This window comes from Hyla sarda, chromosome 2 (assembly GCF_029499605.1).
Source record: "Hyla sarda isolate aHylSar1 chromosome 2, aHylSar1.hap1, whole genome shotgun sequence".
NCBI classification, from domain to species: Eukaryota; Metazoa; Chordata; class Amphibia; order Anura; family Hylidae; genus Hyla; species Hyla sarda.
Genome location: NC_079190.1, coordinates 294328312 through 294344414, shown reverse-complemented (window position 1 = coordinate 294344414; position 16103 = coordinate 294328312). Strand labels below are relative to the sequence as shown.

At 41.4% G+C, this 16103-nt stretch overlaps 1 protein-coding gene across 3 annotated transcripts in view; it reads right to left on the bottom strand.

Moving 5' to 3' along the window:
• Window positions 1-10675: 10675 nt before the first annotated feature.
• HEATR6 (HEAT repeat containing 6) overlaps window positions 10676-16103 on the bottom strand; it is a 98099-nt gene continuing 92671 nt past the window's right edge. For all 3 annotated transcript variants that reach the window (XM_056557508.1, XM_056557509.1, XM_056557510.1), the window contains 2 exons: window positions 13823-14027; window positions 10676-13272 (listed from right to left, as the gene is read on the bottom strand). In XM_056557508.1, coding sequence (XP_056413483.1) covers window positions 12737-13272; window positions 13823-14027 — 741 coding nt within the window. In that variant the 3' untranslated portion in view covers window positions 10676-12736. The remainder of the gene's footprint in view (window positions 13273-13822; window positions 14028-16103) is intronic.

The window sequence follows — 16103 nt, the reverse complement described above, 5'->3', positions numbered from 1 at the left end:
CACTAGAGATGAGCGAACTTACAGTAAATTCGATTTGTCACAAACTTCTCGGCTCGGCAGTTGATGACTTTTCCTGCATAAATTAGTTCAGCTTTCAGGTGCTCCGGTGGGCTGGAAAAGGTGGATACATTCCTAGGAGACTTTCCTAGGACTGTATCCACCTTTTCCAGCCCACCGGAGCACCGGAAAGCTGAACTAATTTATGCAGGAAAAGTCAGCAACCGCCGAGCTGAGAAGTTCGTGACAAATCGAATTTACTGTAAGTTTGCTCATCTCTAGTCGCCACCCATGTTGAAAAGTTTCCCCCCTCACATATACTAATGCGCCACAAAGAGGAAGTTAATATCACCAACCATTCCCATTTTATTAAAGGTGCATCCAAATAAATGGCCCACCCTGTACATTGTGTTCCAAATTTTAAAACCAACCCCACCCAAAAAAAAAAAAAAAAACCTCTTTCCTGATAATATCTTTTTTTCCCCCCAAAGAAATGAGCCATGGGACACAGTCAATGCGCAGCGCTCTCTTCCCACCAGAGCGGGGTGCGCATTTGAGGTAACATTCCCAGAATGATGATTCAGAGTATAGGGTTTGGGGCGGGCATCATTTTTACTTTCGGCTGTACTCTGGGTCATCATTCTGGGAATCGGCATATCAGTAGTAAAATTGCAGTTTTCATTCCCCCTCTATAGTACACTTCATCCAATCCTTGAAAATAAATTTAGAGAACACCCGTCTGTTCCAAATCTCCACTTCACCCCTAAACACCTTCCCTAGGGGGTGTACTGTTTGTAATAGGCTTACATGTGGGTGTTCCTTTCTTGTATTTCCTCAGAATATGTAACTGTTAGGTCCGTAACAAACATCGGCCTCTAATGCGAAGAGTTCTCGCTCATGAGCTCTGTCGTATTTCCAGGCGACAATTCGGAGTCACATGTTAGTTGTTTCCAGACAGATGAAGCAGAGGATAGGTTGAAAATTGCAGTTTTCATAAGCTACCCTTCATCCATTCCTGGAAAATAAATTTAGAGAACACCCGTCTGTTCCAAATCTCCACTTCACCCCTAAACACCTTCCCTAGGGGGTGTACTGTTTGTAATAGGCTTACATGTGGGTGTTCCTTTCTTGTATTTCCTCAGAATATGTAACTGTTAGGTCCGTAACAAACATCGGCCTCTAATGCGAAGAGTTCTCGCTCATGAGCTCTGTCGTATTTCCAGGCGACAATTCGGAGTCACATGTTAGTTGTTTCCAGACAGATGAAGCAGAGGATAGGTTGAAAATTGCAGTTTTCATAAGCTACCCTTCATCCATTCCTGGAAAATAAATTTAGGAAACACCCGTACATTCAAAATGTCCTCCTTACCCCTATATTTATTCCACAGGGGGGGGGGGGGGTTACTTTCTGTAATGGTGTCACATGTGGGTGTTTAATTTCTGTATTTTCCTCTGAGTGTATGTAACCGTCAGCTACTGATATGCCATAGGCCTCAAATGCAAACAGACCTCTATGACCTCTGAGCCTTGTTGTGCGCCCGCCCAGCATGTTACCTCGTATGTGGATGTATTTCCTTAGTCAGGAGAAAAAGCCCTCAAACATTTCTAACCCAATTTCTCCCATTACCCCTTGTGAAAATGTTAAAAATTGGGTAACCCCAGAATTTTAGTGTAAAAAAATCAAATTTTTCAATTTATGGCCCACTGTTCAAAAAACCTGTGAGGTGTAAGTACTCACTGTACCCCTTGAGGGGTGTAGTTTCAAAATTGCAGTCACTTTTTTTTTTTTTTTTTAGATTTTAGGTCAGAACCTTAAAGGGGTACTCTGCCGGAAAACTTTTCTTTTTTAAATTAACTGGTGCCAGAAAGTTAAACAGATTTGTAAATTAATGTTATCAAGAAAATCTTAATCCTTCCAGTACTTATTAGCTGCTGAATACTACAGAGGAAATTCTTTTCTTTTTGGAACACAGGGCTCTCTGCTGACATCACAAGCACAGTGCTCTCTGCTGACATCTCTGTCCATTTTAGGAACTGTCCAGAGCAGCATATATTTTCTATGGGTATTTTCTCCTACTCTGGACAGTTGTTAAAATGGACAGAGATGTCAACAGAGAGCACTGTGGTCATGATGTCAGCAGAGAGCACTGTGTTCCAAAAAGAAAAGAATTTCCTCTGTAGTATTCAGCAGCTAATAAGTACTGGAAGGATTAAGATTTTCTTTTCTTATAGAAGTAATTTACAAATCTGTTTAACTTTCTGGCACCAGTTGATAAAAAAATAAAAAATAAAAAAGGTTTCCACCGGACTAACCCTTTAACCATTTCAGTATGGGGTATTTCCTTATTCTGGAGAAATTGGGCTACATATTTTGGAGATTTTTTTCTCTTACTACTTGCGAAACTAAAAAAAAAAAATTGGGGCTACAAGAACATGTTAGTGTAAAAAATGCTGATTTTGATTTTTCTCCACTTTGCTGCTATTCTTGTGAAACACCTAAAGGGTTAACAAACTTTCTGAATGTCATTTTGAAGACTTTGAGGGGTGCAGTTTCTATAATGGGGTCATTTATGGGGTATTTCTCACAGAAATCCACTTTAAATCCACTTCAAACTTAACTGGTCCCTGAAAAATTCAGATTTTGAAATTTTCGTGAACATTTAGAAAATTGCAGCTGAACTTTGAAGCTATACTCTGATGTTTTCAAAAAGTAAAAACATGTCAACTCTATGATGCAAACATAAAGTAGACATATTGTATTTGTGAATCAATATATAATTTATTTGGAATATCCATTTCCCTTACAAGCATAGTGTTTCAAAGTTAGAAAATTGCTAAATTTTCTACATTTTCATGAAATTTTGGGATTTTTCACCAACAAAGGATGCAAGGTACCACAAAAATTTACCACCATATTAAAGTAGAATGTCACGAGAAAACTTTTGGAATCAGAATAAAAGGTAAAAGCATTCCAGAGTTATTAATGTTCAAAGTGACAGTGGTCAGAATTGCCAAAAAGGGCTGAGTCCTTAAGGTGAAAAAGGGCTCAGTCCTTAATAAACCCACATATCTCAGGAACAGAAGGGCTTGAGAAAATGTAACATGGTGTGTAATCAGGGCCCCCTAAGCTATTTAATGATCATGAAATTTAAGTTTTTGGGGGTTGGCCACAGGTCCTTTTTAATCTATTGCTATAAAACCAGTCTCTGCCTCATTGTACCTATGGGGCTTTAACCCCATTTATTATTGTGCTGCTATAGAACAATCAGAATATAAGAAATGATTAAGCGCTATATCTGCATAGAGATTTAACTCTTAAGGACCAGGCCTATTTTGACCTTAAAGACAAACGGCCAAACTGTACGTCAGATCCAACAAAAACATTTTTTTTTTTTTAATCTATCACTCAGTACCTAATCCTAACCATGTACATCTACTTTTTGTGTCTAGCACCTTTTTTTTTTATTACACTTTTAATTTAGCTCACTAGTCTGAATTCCTCTCAAAGGGAGGGGGCGTGGCCTCACTGTGGAGGTCCCCGCCCCCTCCCCCAGTATGCTGTCCGCTCACATATCCCCTAGCATTAGCAAAACTACAACTCCCAGCTTGTCCTCACAGACAGTAGCGGGACACAAGATGACAGTGGGAGGATTTTTTCTCCAGCTGTGAGCCCTGCACTCACAGCTGTCAATCAAGGAAGTGTGTCCATGACATAGGTGATGACGCATGGACACAGCAGGACTAGTATGTGTCCAAGCAGGCAGGGGGGGCAGTTGTTTGACTGGCTTTTTCAGTATGAAATACAGAAAATTTTCTAACGAAAGCAATTGCAAAGCCTTTTGATATGTTGTAAACCAATAGGTTTTGCATCTGACGGTGCCCATTTAAGGACCAGGCCCCTTTATTTTTGCATTTTCATTTTTTCCTCCTTGCCTAAAAATCATAACTCTTATAATTTCATCCACAGACCCATATGAGGGCTTGTTTTTTGTGTCACCAATTTTACTTCGTAATGACATCACTTATTTTACCATAAAATGTACGGCACAACCAAAAAATGATTTTATTTATTTATGTGGAACGATTGAAAAGAAAACCTCAAATTTTGGAAGGTTTTGTTTTCACGATGTGCAGTTCTTGATAAAAATGACATGTTTTCTTTATTTTGTGATTCCATACGATTAAAATGATACTCATGTTATATATGCCTTTTTAAAAAATTGGGCCTTTTAAAAAATCTCAAACTATTTTAAACAAAATTAGTATGTTTGAAATTGCCCTATTTTGACCACGTACAACTTTCCAATTTTTCCATATACGGGGCGGTATGAGGGCTAATTTTTGGCGCCATGATCTGTAGTTTTTATCGGTACCACTTTTGCTTATATTTTATAAATTTTTTATAAATTTTTTGGGGAATAAAATGTGACAAAAAAGCAGCAATTTTTGACTTTTTTCTGCTTGCGCAGTTCACCGTACAAAATATTTAATATATTTTGATAGTTCAGACTTTTACGCACGCGGTGATACCAAATATGTTTATTAATAATTTTTTATGCTTTTTGGGGGTAAAATGGGAAAAACGGATGATTTACATTTTTATTGGGGGATGGGATTTTTCACATATTTAAACTTTTTTTTTTTTTTTTTACATCCGATCATCCATTTAAATTACCGCACTGCCACAGATGCTGTGATCTGTATTGATCACAGCATCTGAGGGGTTAATGGCGGATATCCACGCGATCGCGGATGTCCGCCATCACCGGCGGGTCCCTGGCTGCTGATAGCAGCCGGGACCTTCCGTGCATGACATGAGCATCGGTACCACCGCACCATGACGTACATTTACGTCCATTGTCGTTAAGGGGTTAAAGAAACCCATGAAAACATGGAAAGAACAGTCAGTTTCTAACCACACTGCAAACATGGTAGGGTAACTGAGGGACATGTATCAAAGATTTTACCCCTGTTTTGTGTGTATTTTTTTGCGCAAAATTTTGCGCAAGCCCCTTTTTTTGCGCATTTTTTTGCGCACGTTTTGGTAGAGCATGTCGTCCAGATGTGGCTGAATCAGGGCACCTTGGAGTGACATCTATAGTACACATGGATTTATTAACTGCGTTCTTTTCCTTTGCACCAAAAATTTTGACGCACGTGCGTCTTTTTCCCAGCAAATATAAGCCAACTTTAACTGCACGTAGCAATCCTTTCTATTTCTGAAGGAACGTTCTACTAAGGAACCACCAGAATGTTTTTACTTTCCTATCTCAATTCCTCATTTGGTTGCTTTATATTGCTTTTTACTCCTTGGTTATTCCAAAGCACTTTGAAAATAATTAGCATATAGAATATTTGTTTACAGTTCAGTTATTCATTAGATCACTTGTATATTGTTATTTTATGATCCAACAATGTAATACATTTACATAGGAAATGTTTGATAACTTATCATTGAACAAGCTCCGTCACATTAAAATAGCTTTGTAATCCACTTAACACTGTAGATCATTCTCCTTTTAGTTTTAAAATTTACTGCTTTCCGTTATACTTTTCCCCAGCGCCCGGTAAGATGGTGGCTATCACTGATATCCAGCCATCTTACCATGTGACCACGGGGGGTTTCATCCCCAGCGATCGCTGCTACCAGCTAGTCAAAGCTGACTAGCTGATAGCAGCGCGGTGTGTGAGTCCGGATCACGGGGATCGGGACACACACCGCTCTGCTAAGTGTCCCTTACCCGTCACTTACCCGGCCATGCGGTGTCCCGAGCGGTCCCGGTGCGAGCGGCGTCCTCACGCGGTCCTGGAGGTGGTGCGTCCCCGGTGGTGAGTTTGCAGCAGCAGGGCGGCATCTTCATTGGCAGCAGTGAGATCGCCGTAAAGCGTTCTCACCGCTGCCTCTGGGAGTTTCAAAACTGCAACTCCCAGCATGCCCAGACAGCCTTTGGCTTTCTGGGCATGCTGGGAGTTGTAGTTTTGCAACATCTGGAGGGCCACAGTTTGGAGACCACTGTATAATGGTCTCCAATCTGTGCTCTTCCAGATGTTCCAAAATTACAAATCTCAGCATGCCCACTCTGTCGAGGCATGCTGGGAATTGTAGTTCTGTAACATCTGGAAGACCACAGATTGGAGACCATTATACAGTGGTCTACAAACTGTGGACCTCCAGCTGTTGCAAAACTACAACTCCCAGCATGCCCAGACTGCCCAAGCATGCTGGGAGTTGTAGTTCATCAACATCTGACCCATGTCTGGCCATGCTGGGAATTATAGTTTTGCAACAGCTGGAGGCACACTAGTTGGGAAACATTGTTCGTTTCCTAACTCTTTTTCCCAACCAGTGTGCCTCCAGCTGTGCCTCCAAACTATAACGCGCAGCATGCACTGACAGACCATGCATGCTGGGAATTGAAGTTGTGCAACAGCTGGAGGCACACTGGTTTGGAAACACTAAGTTAAGTAAAAAACTTTCAAGTGTTTTGCAACCAGTGTGCCTTCAGCTGTTGCATAACTACAACCCTCAGCATGCACGGACTGCCAAAGGGCATGCTGGGAGTTGTAGCAGTATGCCTCCAGCTGTTGCATAACTACAAGTTCCAGCATGTCCTTCTGCTGTCACTGCATGCTGAGATTTGAAGTTTTTGCAACAGCTAAAGGCACACTGGTTGCGAAACACTGAGTCTGTTTCAGTGTTTCGCAACGAGTGTGCCTCCAGCTGTTGCAAAACTACAACTCCCAGCATGCACGGACAGCCAAAGGGCATGCTCGGAGTTGTAGTTTTGCAACAGCTGGATGTTTGCCCCCCCCCCCCTCCCCCCATTGTGAATGGACAGGGTACACTCACATGGGCAGAGGTTTACAGGGAGTGCTGCAAGATTGAGATGCAGCAAACTCGCTGTCAACCCCCGCCCGTGTGACTGTACCCTAAAAACACTACACTACACTTAAATAAAATAAGTAAAAAACACTATATATACACATACCGCTACACAGCCCCCCTCCCCTCCACAATAAATATGAACAACGTCTGGTACGGCACTGTTTCCAAAATGGAGCCTCCAGCTGTTGCAAAACAACAACTCCCAGTATTGCCGGACAGCCATTGACTGTCCAGGACTGTTTGGAGTTTTGCAACAGCTGGAGTCACCCTGTTTGGGAAACACTGGCATAGAATACCCCTATGTCCACCCCTATGCAAAACCCTAATTTAGGCCTCAAATGCGCATGGCGGTCTCTCACTTTGGAGCCCTGTCGTATTTCAAGGCAACATTTTAGGGTCACATATGGGGTATCGCCGTACTCGGGAGAAATTGCCTTACAGATTTTGGGGGGCTTTTTCTCCTTTCACCCATTATGAAAAGGAACAGTTGGAGTCTACACCAGTATGTTAGTGTATACAAATAAAATGATTTACACTGACATGCAGGTGTTGCCGCATACTTTACATTTTCACAAGAGGTAAATGGGAAAAAAGATCCCCATTTTTTGGGACACAATTTAGCCGGAGTACGGAGATACCACATATGTGGGCGCAAAGTACTCTGCGGGCGCACAACAAGGCCCAGAAGGTAGAGTGCACCATGTACATTTGAGGTGATTTGCACAGGGGTGTCACAGATGTTAAATGAAGAATAAGGACATTGGTAGAATTGATGTGTTATAATTGGGTGCAAAAAGTGGTATTATTGTGAGATTAAAACTCTACATAATGAAGAAAAAAAATTCTAAAACTAATAACGAGGACACACTTACTGTTTAGGTGCAGATACGCTGCAGACAAAGCTCCTACTAAATAGAGCTGCGGTGTAAATTTATGCTCTGAGGAGAATTCTAAATTTAAACGCAATTCAAGAAAGTAGCTGCACAAGAATGATAAATTTAACGCAGCTGCGCCAAATTTAGACAACAGGCAGAGGGGTAAAAAACTTCTATTATACACTGGAAATGATACATCTCCCCCACTGACCTTTGAAATCTAGGTTAAGTGTTTTATAGGGAGAAGACGTGATGTGAATAGGGACATTCTCTGTGCAGCATTGTGGAGTACATTGAAACTACACAAGCAACATGAAATTATAATGAAATATGAAAAATCTGCACAATTTGTGTGAGACTTTTACGCAAGTGTACTGCTGAAATACCTTATATATGAAATTTACTCTGGAGTAAAGTCAAATCTTTAAAAAAAACTAATTTATTTTATCTTTATGTAGAATATATATTAGGATTTACACAATATGAGTTTACAAAAGCAGGTAAGATGGACAAGTAATAAACAGCACTATGCACCAAATAAAATTGAAAGGGTGTTTGTCTAGTCATGCTGCCCCAAAACACTTAGGCACTTCCTGAGCACTTTCTTGCTTATAGTTTTTCTTTCTTCCGTATCCAGTTTTAAAGGGGTACTCCGCCCCTGGCATCTTATCCCCTATCCAAAGGATAGGTAATAAGATGTTAGATCGCCGCGGTCCCGCTGCTGGGGACCCCGGGGATTGCTGCTGCTGCACCGCGCCATCATTAAAGCACAAAGCGAGTTCGCTCTGTGCGTAATGACGGGCGATACAGGGGCCGGAGCAGCGTGACGTCATGGCTCGGCCACTCATGACATCACGGCCCGTCCCCTTAATGCATGTCTATGGCAGGGGGTGTGACGACCGCCACGCCCCCTCCCATAGACTTGTATTGACGGTGGCGGGCCGTGACGTCACGAGGGGGCGGAGCCATGACGTCACGAGGGGGCGGAGCCGTGACGTCACGATGCTCCGGCCCCTGTATTGCCCGTCATTACATGCAGAGCGATCTTGCTCTGCGCAGTAATGATAGCGGGGTGCAGCAGCAGCAATCCCCGGGGTCCCCAGCAGCGGGACCGCGGTGATTTGACATCTTATCCCCTATCCTTTGGATAGGGGATAAGATGTCTAGGGGCGCAGTACCCCTTTAAGTCTGGTCAGAAAACTGGATATGGGGCAAAAATGAGCCGACGGGAGTCACAATAGGACTCGGGTCGCCTCACTCAAATGAATGAGATCAGGGCCGGGTCATCAAAACGTAGTGTGAACCCACCCTAATAAAGATAGCTAACCATTACCAGTAGAACAGTTGTGTAAAATGTAATATCTATCGGGCCTCCTATGGTTGTCAGGAATGTATCAGAAAAAGTGTTCTTGCCCAAACCTACCAGTGTTTTTTTTTATTTTCTAAACTGCAATAGAAAAATTTGTGCTAACTGGTTGCTGTAACTTGGCTGAAAACTTGTTGTGGTTGTATTGCTATGTAAGGCTAATTGTCTACAACAATTCTGCATGTAAAGTAATTGGATTTTCTGACATTTTAACCCCTTGAGGACACAATGATTATTAATTTGTGTTTTCATTTTTTCCTCCTCCATTTTTAAAAGCCATAATGCTTTCAATTTTCCACCTACAGGGACATATGAGGACTTGTTTTATGTGGGACCAGTAGTACTTATGTAATTATATCACTCATTTTACCAACTGAAAAACCATTAAAACTTAAACAAAAAAAAACCTTAGCATAATTTTGGAAATTAGTTTTTTTTTTTTGTTTCTACACAGTGTACTTTACGGTAAAATATGTTTTCTTTATTCAACAAAACCCAATTTATACAGGTTTTGTTTTATTTTACTACTTTTGAAACGTTCTTTTTTTTGGTTAAATAATAGTATGGTTAAATAAAAGTATGCTTAAAATGGCCCTATAAAATTTAATTTTTCCGTATGAGGGCTAGTTTTGTTGTTCTGGGATCTGTAGTTTTTTTTATCAGTACAGTTTTTGTTTACATGGGATCATTTTTTATTCATTGTTTTTCTGGTATATGATGTGATTAAAATCAGCAAGAAATAGTTTTAAGCTTAGGCTGTTTACATGCGGGATCATAAACATAATGTTTTAACCCCTTAAAGGGGTATTCCAGGCCAAAACTTTTTTTTATATATATCAACTGGCTCTGGAAAGTTAAACAGATTTGTAAATTACTTCTATTAAAAAATCTTAATCGTTCCAATAGTTATTAACTTCTGAAGTTGAGTTGTTGTTTTCTGTCTAACTGCTCTCTGATGACTCACGTCCCGGGAGCTGTCCAGCTCCTATGGGGATATTCTCCCATCATGCACAGCTCCCGGGACGTGACATCATCATTGAGCAGTTAGACAGAAAACTTCAGAAGCTAATAACTATTGGAAGGATTAAGATTTTTTTATAGAAGTAATTTACAAATGTGTTTAACTTTCCGGAGCCAGTTGATAAATAAAAAAAAGTTTTTGCCCGAAATACCCCTTTAAGGACCAGGCCAATTTTATATTAGCATTTTCGTTTTTTCCTCCTCGCCTTATAAAAATCATAACTTTTATATTTCCATGCACAGACGAGTACGAGGGCTTGTTTTTTGCGTGGCCAGTTGTACTTTGTAATGACATCACTCATTTTACCATAAAATGTATGGCGAAATTTAAAAAACACTATGTGTGTGGGAATTGAAAAGAAAACCGCAATTTTGGAAGGTTTTGTTTTCATGCTGTATAATTTATGGTAATAATTACATTTTCTTTATTCTGTGGGTCAATGCGATTAAAATGATACCGATGATTACCTACTTTTCTATTATTGTACCACTTTAAAATAGATTAGCGAGTTTAACCCCTTAAGGACCGGGCGTTTTTCGCTCTTTCGTTTTTTCCTCCTTACCTTTAAAAAATCATAACTCTTAAAATTTTGCATCTAAAAATCTGTATCATGGCTTATTTTTTGCACCACTAATTCTACTTTGTAAGGATATCAGTCATTTTACCCAAAAATCTACGGCGAAACAGGAAAAAAAAAATCATTGTGCGACAAAATTGAAAAAATACAGCCATTTTGTAACTTTTGGGGGCTTCCGTTTCTACGTAGTACACCTTATCTTTATTCTCTTGGTCCATACGGTTATAATGATACCCTACTTGTATAGGTTTCATTTTGTATTGCTTCAGAAAAAAATCATAACTACATGCAGGAAAATGTATACGTTTAAAATTGTCATCTTCTGACCCCTTTAACTTTTTTATTTTTCCGTGTTCAGGGCGCTATGAGGGTTCATTTTTTGCACCGTGATCTGAAGTTTTTGTCGGTACCATTTTTGCATTGATCTGACTTTTTGATCGCTTTTTATTCATCTTTTCATGATATCAAAAGTGACCAAAAATAAGCTATTTTGGACTTTGGAATTATTTTGCGCGTACGCCATTGACCGTGCGGTTTAATTAGCGGTATATTTTTTTAAATCGCACATTTCCGCACGCGGCGATACCACATATGTTTATTTTTATTTACACAGTTTTTTTATTTTTTATTATTGGAAATGCCGGGTGATTCAAACTTTTATTAGGGGAAGGGATAATTCAAAGGGTTAATGATTCTTTTACACTTTTCTTTTGCAATATTATAGCCCCCATAGGAGGCTATAACATTGCATTTACTGATCTTTAACTGTGTTCAATGCATCTCCATAGGGATGCATTGATCAGGGTTTTCGGCGATTGATTGCTCAAGCCTGGATCTCAGGCTTGAAGCATTCAATCGGGGATCGGACTGCAGGAAGGAAGGTAAGAGACCTTCCTCCTGTAGTACAGCTGTTCGGGAATGCCGCGATTTCACCGCGGCGATCCCGAACAGCTCCCTGAGCTAGCCGGGCACTTTTACTTTTAGCCGCGTGGCTCAGCTTTGAGTGCACGGCTAAAGGGTTAATAGCGCGAGGCACCGCGATCAGTGCCGCGCTATTAGAGGCGGGTCCCGGCTTCACTATGACGCCGAGCCCGCTGTGATATGATGCGGGGTCACCGTGGGACCCCGCGTTATCATACGTCCTTGGTCCTTAAGGGGTTAAAATCCCTCTATTTTGACAACCTATAACTTTTTCATTTTTCCGTATAAGCGGTGGTATGAGGGTTAATTTTTTGCGCTGTGATCTGTACTTTTTATTGACACCACATTTGCATATATGAAACTTATATTATTTTTTTTTTGGGGGGGGGGGGGGGGGGGCATAGCACTGATCAGTGTTATCGGTGATTTTCTGCTCGCCTATTTGACCGACTCCTGCATTTTAACACTTTTAGAAGTTAAAGGGTTAATGCTGGCCATCAGTTTTATAGTTAATGTTTGGCTCATAGCTGCCATTACTCATTATCTCTGAAGCGAGCTCAGCCCCTGAGCTCTCTTCAAAGTTCCCTTGAGTGGCGAGGACGTACAAGTACACATGCATTTAAAAGATGTCCCGTTAAGCACTTTTTTCTACCATTATGCTCGGGCTGCCAGCATCTAAAACATCAAATTGTACCCGGGATGGCGGCTCTAGTCTTCCGTTGCTGGCACTTGTCGCCCATGGGCAACCAGGAAGAAGATGGCAGTGAAGGACTAAAGCAGCGATACCGGGGCACCGAGAAAGCGGCGGTAGGTGAGTCCAGTTTGTTTTAGATGCTGGCAGCCCAGGCATAATGCCACAAGAAAGTGCTGAACAGGACATCACCTTTAAGTGTAAGATGTATATAGATAAAAACATATGCCATCTATAGTACCATTACCATTGGGAGGGAATCAGAAAGGCAAGCATGTGACTATTTGCCATTTTTATCTATGTGCAGCTTACAATTGACATACCACACTAGATGGATGTAATGTACCTAAAAAAAATGTAGAAAGAGAAAATGTATGGTGTTAATCTATGTATTTGATTTGGCTAAACTTTTATTTCTTTCTCAGAACTCGGTAAAAGGTCTTCAAAGAACGTTACTGCATTAAACTTTTTAAAGCCTACTGTTGTCTCCTGTAAATTCCGTACATGATCTATTGCTTTTTTGAGCATCTGATCCCTGTATTTATATTCTCCCTGTGTTTCTTCTCCATCAACACCCAACTTTACATACTGCAACATGTAATTCTTGATTGTGACTCCTTCCTCCATCAACGTTTTATGAATGCAGGGCAGATCTTCTAGGGTGGCCATGTTCAGCATATGTATTAGAGCCTGGCAGATTTGTGCTCGTAAGCTAGAACAATATTTAAACTCCAGAAAGTCTTCTGTGTCCTCACTCTTTTGCAATGCGGTAATCAAAGAATTCCAGATATTGCCAAATTGTTCAATACTTCCGTATTGTTCCCTACTTGAAGGTGTGGATAGGGCCATTGCTGATTTGATCCTGACTTTAAAGTTCTTACAGGATTTGACAACAGTGGTGAGGGCATTATAAGCATCCGTGCTCCATGTGGCTTTACCTGTAAATCAGATTTAGTTCAGATAATTCAGTATCTGTGACAAGTAACTATATACATATATACATAACGAGACATCACAAAAACCAATGCCTTAAATCCATATGAAGGGGTTTGGTACTTAAAAACATGGATGGGGGGGTCCAGACCGCTACGGCTGGCTTTTAGAATCACCGGTGGTGGGGGAGGTGTGCAGGGCAGCACTGCACTGACATTTGGCAATGTCAGGAGCGCGCCCTGCTGTGGTATGAACACAGCGCTCGCTCCCGCCTGTCTGATTGACAGGCAGGGAGCTGCACTGAGCTCATATGTGTCATGGCTGCAGTGTGATTTCTCTTCTGGTAAAGTGAAAAACACATGGGTAAAAGGCTAGTTATCAGAGTGATGTGTGATAAGAGATCTTAAGAGCCACAAGTAAATTATACAGAAAGTATACTGGGAAAATTATACATTTTCAAAGAATAACTTTTTTTTGGACTTTCTTAAAGTAATATTACAGTTTAAGCAAATTAAGAAATCACACACAAACTGCAAGTAAAAAAGAGCTACTCACCGAGTGGGAGAGCCGTGTTTTTGAACACGTTTCCTAGTGCATAGCAGGCATTCCACTTTACTTTCATAGTTCCGTCCCCAAGCACTGTTGCAATTAGAGCCTGAATTGAGCTTTCAATGCTCTCATTGAACCTTGGTTTTACAATATGGTATGGCTGCAAAAAGTGGAGTAAATTTCCTAAGGCCCGGACAGCATTGCTTTTTACCTTAAAAACAAAGTAACATTTGATTTAAACTTCCATTACCTGCAGTTGTTTATATATTTATCTTTATATCTGGATGAAATATCATGGTTTGTGATGGTAAGACCACAGGAGCAGCTACGCTCTTAAGCAGCAGTCAACGAGTTCACAATTTTCCTGGTAAATCGTGCGGTCATTGCCCAGCTTCACCCACGGTGGTTGGTTTCATCACATCTAGCAATTTATTTCCTAGAACTTAGGGTAAATTTCGAAGAAAAATTTAAAGGAAAGGCTCACTAGCATAAGATACGCAAATTTTATTAAATAGTACTGGCCTTTTTACATATGGCGCTTCAGTGACGTGCCAGACCTGGAAATGTATGCCAGTTCTAAGCGGGTATAGAATTCAACTATAATTACCCTAGCTTCTTTTGTAAATTAAAGTAAAGTGCCAGGCCATGGGAGCATGGGGTGGGTGTAATTAGAGGGGGGTGCCAAACATTTTCAGCCTTGACAGTATCTCACACCCTTCACAATCTGGAAAATATTTTATTACATCTTTTAACGTGACAACACTCAAGCAATGACACTCTGCTATGCAGGCTGTGCACGTACTACTTTACATTGTGGCAGTGTTTAACCTCTTCAGGACTTGGGGCGTATGCATACGCCCTGCATCCCGAGTCCTTAAGGACGTATGCATACGCCCGTGGGAATTCCGGTCCCCACCGCTAGCCGGTTGGGGACCGGATCGGGATGCCTGCTGGAATCATTCAACATACATACCGGCACATCGCAGAGAGGGGTCCTGAACCCCACCATGTCGGCGATCACAGAAGCCATGGAGCCCTCGAGAAGACCTAGGACTGTCATGACCACTGAATCTTCCTGCAATTGCTTAATGGGAGGCTGCCAAGGTGACACTATCAGCATTGATAGTAACATTAGTTTAAAGGGGTACTCCGGTGGAAAACTTTTTTTTTTTAAATCAACTGGTGCCAGAAAGTTAAACATATTTGTAAAATACTTCTATTAAAAAATCTTTACCCTTCCAGTGCTTATCAGCTGCTGTATGTTCCAGAGAGAGTTGAATTTTCAGTCTGACCACAGTGCCCTCTGCTGACTATTCTGTCCATATCAGGAACTGTCCAGAGTAGGAGCAAATCCCCATAGCAAACCTCTGGACAGTTCCTGACAAGGACAGACAGAGGTGTCAGTAGAGAGCACTGTGGTCAAACTGAAAAGAGCTACTCAACTTCCTATGGAGCATACAGCAGCTGATAAAGCACTGGAAGGCTTAAAGAGTACCTGTCATCAAACCATATTTTCTAAACATACCATGATTATATTCCCTAACACCCCTCCTGCCTGTAAATTTTTCAGAGCTTTAAAAAAATTATCTATCATACATTTCCCTTTGCTCACATTGTGTGAGCTCCCAGCATGATAAAGTGGGCGTTCCCCAGCAGGACCAACGTCACTGAAGCCTGTGGGAGCTGTGCCTCACCATGCCCCGTACGCACTTCCTGCGTTTGGTCTCCTGCCATGCCGGGGGGAGGAGACCAAACTAACTGTTTGACTTGCGGCAGAGAACAGGAAAGAACCACTTAGTGGCTGTTTTGTCAGTCACATTAAAAACATATAAAAAGGTTGAGAATTTTAACAGAAAATAAATAGCAAAGTGTCTTTATTAAAAGTTTAGTTTGGTGACACACTTTAACCCCTTCCCACAGAATGACATATAAACGTCATGATGTGCAGGTAGTTCGCGCATCATGACGTTTATATAAATCATTCAGTTAACCCGGCGATTTGCGGCATCGTACGGGTTAACTGGCAGAAGTCCTGCTGTTACCAGCAGGGGACAACTTCTGCACGCCCCGCCCAGGACCAATCATAGTGATTGCTGACTGGGGGGTTATAGTTCAGATTCTCCACTCTGCCTGCTCCTAGAAGTCGTGCAGAGCGGGGGAAGAGAATCCCGAGAGCTGCGGGGGGACAGCAGCACATACCTGCAGGGGGGTGTTTGACGCGGCAGTAAGGACTGGGGCCGGCGGCAGGCACACCTGGAGGCGGTGACAGGTAAGTGGAAAAGGCAGC